The 10,464-nt window shown below is 33.8% G+C and overlaps 1 protein-coding gene across 1 annotated transcript; it reads right to left on the bottom strand.

The window, feature by feature from the left end:
- Positions 1-5,314: 5,314 nt before the first annotated feature.
- Positions 5,315-8,118, bottom strand: LOC132306732 (uncharacterized). The gene is made up of 4 exons (XM_059804259.1): positions 7,900-8,118; positions 7,410-7,567; positions 6,221-6,287; positions 5,315-5,658 (listed from the first exon to the last, which is right to left on the bottom strand). Exons 1-4 carry the CDS (start codon positions 8,029-8,031, stop codon positions 5,560-5,562), a joined length of 456 nt encoding a protein of 151 aa, XP_059660242.1. The 5' UTR covers positions 8,032-8,118; the 3' UTR covers positions 5,315-5,559.
- Positions 8,119-10,464: the final 2,346 nt, after the last annotated feature.

Raw genomic sequence — 10,464 nt, 5'->3', positions numbered from 1 at the left:
TATTTGAGGAGAGAGAGGTCCACGCTCCAATAAAGTGCGTGAAATTGGACGATTTGTGTGCCGGGCAATAATATAATATAATCTTTATTATTTTTAGGATAAATTGCACCGCACTCCTAAGGTTTAGGTCAACGTCACTCAGCGGATGATCAACGTACTTGTTTACATTGACACTCCCAAGTTTCAAAAGTTTACATACACACCCCCTCTACCAAAGAAAATGACCATTTAAACATTTGACTTGGTCAACAAATAGTAAATTACTAATATAACCTTGAAAACTAAGTTTTGAAGGACCAAAATAACCTTCAATTTTCAATCTCTCTCTAACCATGTACCTTCTGTCACTACACCACCCACCATCGTTGCCCCCTTCATCCCATACCCTCTCTGTCACTATACACCACCCACCATAGCCAAGACAAACCCACCACAACCATCGCCATAGCTGCACCCACACACACCACCAAGCTGAACCCAAGACGAACCCATTCTCGCTCAAGGTAGGACTCGCCCAAATGCTTCGCGGCAGAGCAAATTGTCTAAGTCACCAACTCCAACCATGCCAAGATCATCGAATCTGTCGCCGCCACAACACCTTAACGTCACTAAGCAGCACCCCGACGCTATCGATTTTGGCAACTAGATTGAGTGAATCAGTCGTGACGGTGGCTCATCCAATGGCAACGGCTTCTCTTTAACGCGTTGGCGGTGTGTGGTTGTGGCACTGTGTGGTTGTGGCAGTGGGTGTGGCATTATGGGTGTGAATTGTTTGATGTTGCAGCGGTGGTTGTAGCAGTGTGTGGCGATCTATGGGTGTGGCAGGGTGTGGCAGTCTGTGGGTGTGGCAGTGTGTGGTGGTGGTGGGTGTGAGGGATTACAGGGTTAGGGTTAGGGTCAGGGTTATTTTTATCAATTAACAGATTCAGGGGTAAATATAACTTTTGAAATCTCAGGGGGTGTCAATGTAAACTAGTGCATTATCCACTTTGTAACATTGACCCAAATCTCAGGGTGTGTGAGTATAATTTACCCTTATTTTTATATTAATCTTGTTATACATAGTATGTTTTAAAATTGAATTAGAATTCCAAACATTTTAAAAATAAAATTAAAATTGCATAATATGTGAAGTTATGGAACACTTTTTTACATTCACATGAAGTCAAACTTTTCAAATTTTAAATGGGTGATTGTGGACATGAATAAACATGGTACATTATTTTGAATTATCTAATGTGTTCTTTTACATTATTATTATTATTATTTTTTTTATCTGAACAAAGATACAGGGAGGGCAGAAGCCCAAACAAAACAAACCACAAAACAGTAGCCTGGAAGAGGAGGAAGATCCTTCTCAATAGCATAGAGGAGCCATTCAGGCCAAATGTCCCATGACAAATCCGAAGAGTGAGAGCGAAGGGAAGACTTGCATATAGCATGAGCCACACCATTGCAAGAGCAAGGAGCCCAACACAGCGAGCAATCCACCAAAGAACCCATCAGAAAATGAATATCTTCCATCACAGTCAAAAGAGAAGAAGACAAAGGGGAAAGAGACACCACTGACAAACAATCACCTTCAATGTCCACATGCTGATACCCCCAGTCGCGCAAAAGAGAGAGGCCCTCCCTAAGGATAATGGCTTCAACCATTTCAGCAGAGCCAATGAAAACCTTAAAAATAGAAGCAATCTTAATAGGGTAGCCAGAGGAATCACAGAGGATAAAGCCCCCTCCACCCTCACCACAACCAGATGAAAATGAAGCATCACAGTTCAGTTTCAGACGCCCCACAATAGGAGGTAACCACTGAGAAGGAGCATGCGAGCGAGGAAGCGACGGAGGGGAAAGCAAAACCTGTTGAGACACAACCTCGACAAACTCTTGAAAAGAAGAAATGGCCTTTCGAACCACCTCTAAAACATCACGCTGAATATGCTTAAAATGAAGGTTATTCCTAGCCTTCCAAATATGCCAACAAATAAAGCTCCCCAGACCACACAAATCATGAAAAATGTGGCAATGTTTCCAACGAGTCACAAGAGAATCCCAAATAAGGGACCAAGGCCTGTTTTTCGAATCTGGTAAAACAACTCGAAGAGGAGAAGCTTTCCACACTAAGCAAGAAAATGGGCAAGTGAAAATAAGGTGAGAAACAGATTCCTAAAAAAGGCCACATCTGGGACAAGTTGAGTTAGCCACCACATTACGACAATAAAGCTTAGAAAGGGTAGGGATCCGTTCATGACAACATTGCCAAAGGAAGAAAAGAAATTTATGTGGAGCTTTGATTTTCCAAATGGCATTCCACAGGGACAACTTCACTTGAGAGTGACTGGAAGAGGGGAGGTGAGAGCTGTTAACCTCGTGTAGAAACCGGGCCAACCTATAAGCCGACTTAACAGAAAAATGTCCATCCGATGAGGGGACCAGAACTGACGATCTGGACTACCTGACAAATTACATTATTTTGAATTATCTAAAAAAAAATGATTGGTTGATGTAGGTTCGTGCCACTCTTGTTCTCTTCAATAGAATTTGTGTGCAATTACGTACTAGTTTTGTTCACTTAGGTACAATTTGCAATTAGGTACTACTTTTGTGTTATCAGTACCATTTTTTGTGCATATTATTACGAAATAATGCATTTAAAAGTAAAAAGGGCATATTTAATTCAAAATATTTTTTTTTTGAGTAATTTTGAAGAACTCATATATTTGAAATTTGACAAGTTTGACTTCATGTGACTAAAAAAAGAGTCTCTAACTTCATGTACTTGTGAATTTTTCCAAAAATAAAATTGTTTTCATATAAAAATTACTGTTCCCTAAAATAAGGCTTTTTTTTCTTCGTCAATCAAATAAAATTTTGAAAACTATTCTTAGAAAAAGTAAGAGCATTTTGTTTTTAGTCACAAGGAACAATTGTAAAAAACTCTAAAACAGAAAACCGTTTTTAAAATAATTACAAAAGACATCTCTGAATTATTTTAACTCAACTTTAAATTTCAAATTAATTATTGTTTAAAAAAAATAAATAAATAAATAAAAAATGACCTCCTAATTGTCCATTTAGGTTATATTATATGGCATCAACTGCTATTTATCTTATAAAATGAATTCAAATTTATTTAGATTTTCATTTTCTTATCTTTTCAAAATAAAATTAGACATCAGATAAAAATTTAATGTTTTAATATATTAAGAAACAAGACCTAAGTATTAAATGAAATTGGCATTTGTAAAATAAGAAAACAAAAAGAGTCATTAGGAACTCAATTTTGTACAGGCGATAAACTATCATACTCTGACTAAAATCTACTTTTAACATTGAATTTGTATTATATATTACAATGGATGTATAGATATTATCGTTCTGATCATATTATTAGCTTCTTGGAAAATTTTAAGAGGGCAAGTTTAACAACCTTTCAATTTCTTAATGTTGTGAAAATTCATTTTAAGCTTTTATAAAATTAATATGAATTTCTTTTTGATTTTCTGAATCACTTGTGAGCTTTGCATTTTTATATATGATATAAAAAAAATATACTACTAATAGAATGTGAAATTTTGAAATATGATCAAACTATTTGCAAGCCTTTGTTTGATCTTATAATATTGTGGAAAGATTCAAACTCTCCACAGACAGAAATTATTAGATGATTCAGTACCATCGGTCTTCCTTGGTTAATTATCAATTCATATAAATTTTATGTTAGTTGTATTTAGGGATGGCAATTTGATTTGCCCCCGCGGTTAGCCGTCCCACCCCGCCCCGTTTTTGACGGTTTTGGGGGACCGTTTAGCTTAGAATGGTTTGATGTAATAAAAACCCATGTGAATTTGGTGTGGGAACGCCCTGTCCCGTATAGATAGACATATTATTTACGTACCCTTATTTCATTAATATTAAGGACCATATATAACAATATTAAAGTAACAAATGAATTTAATTAGAAGGAAAGTTACAATGGTGAAGAATTGAAGATGAGGGAAAAAAAAAAAGAGCAAATTTATTTTAACAATAAATAAATTATAGTCTTAAACGGGGCGAGTTGATAAAAATGTTAAACGGTTGTGTGAATGGGGTGGAAAGTCCCCCTGTTTTTGCAATTTTGAACGAAGATGGGGACAAAATTTTTAAACGATTGCGGGAGCGGATACACCAGTCCAAACTCGCCCCTATTGCCATCCTTAGTTATATTTAGTTTTTTATTTACATGTCAATCAGTGATGAGACCATATAATAATTTCTTAAAAACGTATGCTATAACGTCCTGTCAATTTGTATGGAGATTTCGTTACACAGTCGTGAATTCTGTACGGCGTACGGAGAGGAGTTCTAGATTTGTGTAACGAAATGTGAAATATTGCAGCAAGAAGTGGAACATTATAGTCTTCGAATTTTGTAAAAGCTATTAGATTGTAGAATATTTTAGAAATGTGGAGAGTTTAGAAGAGGTAAATATGTAAGATACTTAAATACGTAATATCATAATTTTAGTTTTGGGTTATATATAGAGTGAGAGTTTAATTTAATTTTAGTTTTGGGTAAGCATTTTTCAAACTTGTAATGTTTGAAGTTGTTATGCATGTGTTAGTAATTAAATTCTATTTTGATTTAGTTTAGTTGATACCATTGATCTCAATGATATGCACAAGTGAATAAAAAAGTAAAGTGAAGTAAAATAAAAAATGATGAATAACATAAACGCTTAGATTCCTGGTTAATGATATAATATTTTTGAAATCTATGATAGATAGTGAAAATTTCAAACAATTTTTTCTTTTTTTGTATAAAATATTTTCCATAAACCAAGCACCTAATTTTTTATTTTTTTTTCCTTTAAAATATTTTTAAGATTGAAACCAAACCAGAAATAAGATGAAAAGTATCCTTTTACATGTAAAAAGTTTTTTTTTGTCATATTTTACCTCGAAAAGAAGAGAACCTAAAAAAAACTACCAACAAAGTGTCAAAAAGTTTCTTCTACTAAACAAGATTTGAGTTAATTAAAAAAAAAACAACAACAACTACAACAACCACCACCACCGTAGAACATCGTCACCAGGACTGGTCCTAGTACGCAGGATGCCAAGAGAGGTGGATGCATAGAGAGACCTAGAACTAGCCAAAACTTGGCATTGCTTTGCAGAGAGTGAACTCCAAAAAAAAAACACACACTCAAATACATGCACTAAGATTGTGGTCCATCAAATATTACATTGACAAATATCGTTCTTTTTTCCCAAACACTGAAGTGATTATATCAATTCTACACAAGAATGCACTTAAAAGCCCAAGCAAATAAGAGAACTACCATCTTTTACATTACAGTGTTCACTCAAATCAATAATAGTAAAAAGCACGCCTGAAGCAACGGAATATAAAGATACGTTTTGTCAAATATCACACGGACTACTAATCTTACAGTGAGAAATTTACATAGGGATGAAGTAAGGTTCTCTTACATCAGTGAAGATATAAAAATGTTCTCATTATCATTAGAAGTAATAGACTCATAAAAATTTATAGAAACCAAGGTTCACCTCTCTACACGTCTTTATATAATAACTGGAATTTCGGTATTCTCTCAGGAGGCAGGGGGCAACTCACTATCAGCTTGCCTTTCATGGCCCCTCTAAATATTGTCTGCAAAAAAGCGAAGTAACTTTTACCGATCTGTGTAACATAGCACATATCAAGAATAATGTTTGTTAAACAAGGAAAATAACACCCATCAAAAGATAAGCGAAAGAAATTGATTAAGATGGTTTCGTCACATTCAGTGATGGCCAATAATTGCAGCACTAAGGGAAAATAAAATGGTTCACATTAAAGGTAGTGGCCGAGTAGCAGAAAATCAAAATTAACATGAGTTCAAATCAGCAAGGAAATATTTAGTAATGAAACAGGATTCATGTAGCCAATTTCAAGTAGTGGGAATAAACTTTCTATGTTGACTGGCATCTTTTCCACCTCCTGACTTAGTGCAGCATCACCGATCCCATCAAGTCCATTCATATATTTCCTTACACAAATATTCCTCGTACATATTACATTTTTTTCACAATACAAATAGAAGCCACAAGAATTTTTTTGCATTCTGAAGTTGTATAAAATTTGGCAAATTTTGCTACAATTGGGTAACAAAATTTAGTAAATGGTGACTATCCAATGCCAAGATCAATGATCTATATCAGGAACAACAAACCTCTACGACATCAACGAAATCTTGCTTTCTGTAAAATGCACCCACCCACTTCGTATGATCTGCACTCCTGAATAACAAGGTGATTGACAGAAAAATGTGAACTTGCAGTTCCTCACAAAATATCTATATACGAGTATATAAATGAAATAAAGTTCGAATAAAAAACTTCCATGTTTGACATTTATAAAAAATACAACAAATTCGGCAAAAAGGAGAGTCAGACCTGATCTTTTGCAGTATGTGATTTAAGGTTCCAAAACTCAATTAGAAGACAATGTTAGAAGATAGAAAACTCATGCGAAGATGTGGAGATTGAAAGCTATCATAAAGATGCGTTCAATTTTTTTGCACTCTCAGTATTAGTTCAGTATAGGTAGGATACTAGGATGTACATATAGAAATTGAGGTCAAGAAAGATTTTCATTTTGGATTCTGTTTAGAGGTCACATTAATTTCTATCTAGTTCCCATGAATTTCTCATATAGATTTAGTTTCTCGTAAGGTTGCTCTATTGTGACCTAGAGGTCACATATTCGAAAAAAGAAAACATCTTCTCCGCATGCGGAGGTAAGGTTGTATAAATTAAACCCTCTCCAGACTCCGCAATGGCAGAAGCCTCGTCCACTAGGTTTGCCCTTTTATATTCTCATAAAATTAGTTGCTATAAACTCAACTAAAAATTAGTGTGAACAAGTTTATGGAAAGAAATGTCAAGCGGATCTCAACTGTTATAATCTATGAACATTGTTGCTTTTCCTTTCATTAGTCACTATGGTAGCACATTCATCTCTGTTAGTTAGGTATAAAGGCAAGAAAATGTTCCCAATTGTGCCATATTCTAAATCTCAAATTCTGGTGAAATACATACAAAAGCCCAGGCTAGCTCTGTGGCCTTTATGATTCAAAGCCTCATATTTTCAGTAAATTAAGATATAACAAACAATCAAAAAATAATATTCTTTAAAATTTATAGATTAAAATAAAACGCATACAAAAACAAAACATCATCAGATGGCAGCTTCATTTTTGGGTCAAATGAGAATAACTAGACTCTTACCACAACTCTTCCGGTACTAACAAATTCAAATTCATAGCAATATTGAACAATTTAATGTTGATTGAAGAAAACACAATAACAAATTATTAAAAGAAGAAAATAATAACAGTCATTAGTGACAAGAAACAGTACCCTGAATCCATCTTCATGTGATGAGCATTGAAGAAAAACGCTGTTGATGGTATCAAAGTGATGTCAAAATACTTGACATAAACTTGAATCTCCTCCGAATCAATGTCGACTAACGCTACAGTTGCAAACTTGGACACCTCCCTTGCTGATTTAGAAAGCTACATTTAAAGAGAAGATTATTACAACACTATTAAGCTTGAACTGTGTGAAAAATTATTTTATATTAAGAGCAATTAAAACAAAACAATAATCAAATTTCTGTGCATTGAAACGAACTTGGACACGTTCAATTGGGCGTTTAATCAAATATTAGGAGTGCTTATCAAGATGAAAGTAACAAAATTGATGTTCTTCGAACAATTGAAGATCATTCCATTGATTTCAATTAGATTTTCACAATTTTAATCAAAGAAAATAAAATAAACATTCATTACTAGAGAATTTAAGATCTCTGAAAAAGTTTGAGAGAGAGAGAGGGGGGGAAGCGTACGATGTCATCGAGTTGGAGGCAGACGGCGTCGGAGGGTCTGCCGAAGCGGAGGACAAGGACTTTGTCGATGGTGTCTCTGATGATCGAATCCACTTCTTGCTTCTTCGTCAGTGTCGTCAATAGATAGCTCATCTTCTCTCTCTCTTCCCCTTCCCCTGGTGGTGGAGGAATCACAGAACGTTTCCGTTCTCTTCTCCTCTTCGGCGACTAATTTGTGAATTTTATCCTCCTTTTTAATTTTCAATTTTTACTTTTTATTTATTTATTTTAGGAAAAATAAAATGTAATTATTTCAAGGGCAAAAATAAATTAAATAATGGTTCTAGTATTTTCCCTATTAAAATGATCATATATTTTTTTATTGAAAATGATGAATGATCCTATATTTTTTTTAAAATAAATAATAATACCTTAAAATAACCATACTATATTTATATATACAATTCAATTTCAAAATCATGTAAAATGATAAAAGTTTGACAAAAAATGTGAATGAATTTTGGCTTGTGGCAGCTGACATTCTTAACATTTGTCGGATCACTTTTGCCTATTTTTACCGATCTTTTTACCAAATTTGGTGTCGTTGCTGCATTACTTGACGGAGTAGATGGGTTCAAGTAACCAATAAGCTCTCTATCTTCAATGCGGATTCCATTCCTCTTATCCAGGTTTTGACAATTAGATGTTCATTCTTTTTGAAAATGTAAATGCCATTTATTGTTGTTCTTCAAAATGTTTTAACAGCTATCAAACTTAAATTTGGTATTATTTTGATGAGCAAACAACTCTTTGGCTACTATCATCTAAAAAAATAAAAATAAATAATTATTAAAAGACAAATATTTAAAATATTTGTTACTTAAATTTAATATAGTAAATAACTTGCCTTGTACTCATTGTCTTGCTCACTGATGATTCCTTTCAATCTGGATCATGCATCCAGAAAAGTTAATAATCATTTTGTTGCATGAAGGACCAACGATTCAAGCAGACATTACTAACTCTTTTAAGTATATCAGCACCACTAATGTGTAGCTCAAAACTTTCACGAATTCAGCTCCATAACGCTGTCTTTTGTTGGTTTGAACCAATGACCGTATCAAAGCTAATGGTCATCCATGCATAACATAAAGCCTCATCTTCAGCCGTGGATCAATTGGGAAGCCGACTAACCTTTTGCTTACTGGGAGGTTGAGAGTTACTAGATTGTGACACTTCAGTAAAAATATTGAAAACTAAAAAAGGTTGATGAGACGGAAATTGAGATTCTTATCCAACAAATTGTAAAAAGTGATCAAAATTATCATTTGATTGGTTGAATTGGGAGTTATAGTTATAATATGGTAGTGGAGGATCCATAGAATTGAACTTGAATAAAAATACATATCTAAAAGATTGAGAAAATGACTTAGTAGTTGTAGTTGTAGTTGTAGGTTGAGGAGTAGAGAAAATAAATGGGTTGGATATGAGTTGAATGATAATAGGGGTTGAAGTATTTATAGGGGAAAAATGAAAGGTTTTTTTTCAATATATATATATATATATATATATATATATATATATAATTATTTTTTTAAAAAAAATTCAAAAAATATGTTTTTGTGTCAATATAATCGTTAAAACGGCTATAATGTCAGTAGGAATATGAAGGGAAAAAAAAAATCATTTTTCTCCATTTTTTAAAACTTTATTTTGCCCAAAAAAGCCTTTCAGACACTGTTTGTGTCAGCCAAACGGTGCCTTAACGACTCTTTGGATCAATTATGTTGAGAGAGAAAAAAAAAGGCCAAAAAATGTAAATAAACTGATATTTGGAAGAAAAAAAATTTACAGTCAAACACGCCCTTAAATTTATTATGAACTACAATATTGCTAGGCCATAAAAGTTAAAAAACAAAAAAATGGGCGGGCCTACACAAGACAGCCGCAATCACTAACTGGGCTGCCCTTTTTGGCAACCCATTTCACAACCCAAAAAATGGGACCCATATTTTGGAGACTCCGTTGAGCTGACCCAATTACTAGAGAATGCTCAAAATCTCTAAAACGAGCATGTTAGAATTGCTCTAAGCATTCTATTTCATTTAATTCATGCACACCAAATGTAATAACATAATATAGTATAAGAGGATTGATGCTAAATTTATTTATTTCAATTTTCTTTTCCTTTTCCGAACACTTGATGTTTTGTCTTATAAAGCCTTCAACCATGGAATTTTTTATTTTTTTTAAGGGAAAGAAAGTCGCAGCTTGGGAATAAATTAACAAAAAAGGAACAATTACACACCCATAAATTAACAAAAAAGGTTGGGTCATAACCAACCTTTAGTCTTGTCATAACCAACTTATAGGTGTGAAATGGGTGTCACAACAATGACACTGTTCAATCCACTCAGTATTCAGTATATGCAAGTAGAAGCCAAACACACTTAACTCTCACCCTCAATTCCCATCCCGTGTTTGTTAATTAAATTTTTAACCAGCATCAAGCAATAATACTTGATACATCATTTATCACCAAATCGGTGTTTTAAATTTGGAATAGGAAGAATTTTAGTACAAAAT

This window comes from Cornus florida, unplaced genomic scaffold, assembly GCF_030987335.1.
Source record: "Cornus florida cultivar Cherokee Brave unplaced genomic scaffold, ASM3098733v1 CherokeeBrave_3.0.0_Hap2_Chr05, whole genome shotgun sequence".
Classification (NCBI taxonomy): domain Eukaryota; kingdom Viridiplantae; phylum Streptophyta; class Magnoliopsida; order Cornales; family Cornaceae; genus Cornus; species Cornus florida.
This window is presented reverse-complemented; position numbering and strand designations above follow the sequence as displayed.

Coding starts and splice junctions, on each gene's coding strand:
- LOC132306732 (XM_059804259.1), bottom strand. CDS start 8,031: ATGAGCTATCTATTGACGACACTGACGAAGAAGCAAGAAGTGGATTCG. Junction 6,288..7,409: donor CACATGAAGATGGATTCAGG/GTACTGTTTCTT, acceptor CTTGTTATTCAG/GAGTGCAGATCATACGAAGT. Junction 5,659..6,220: donor ATTTCGTTGATGTCGTAGAG/GTTTGTTGTTCC, acceptor GCTTTTTTGCAG/ACAATATTTAGAGGGGCCAT.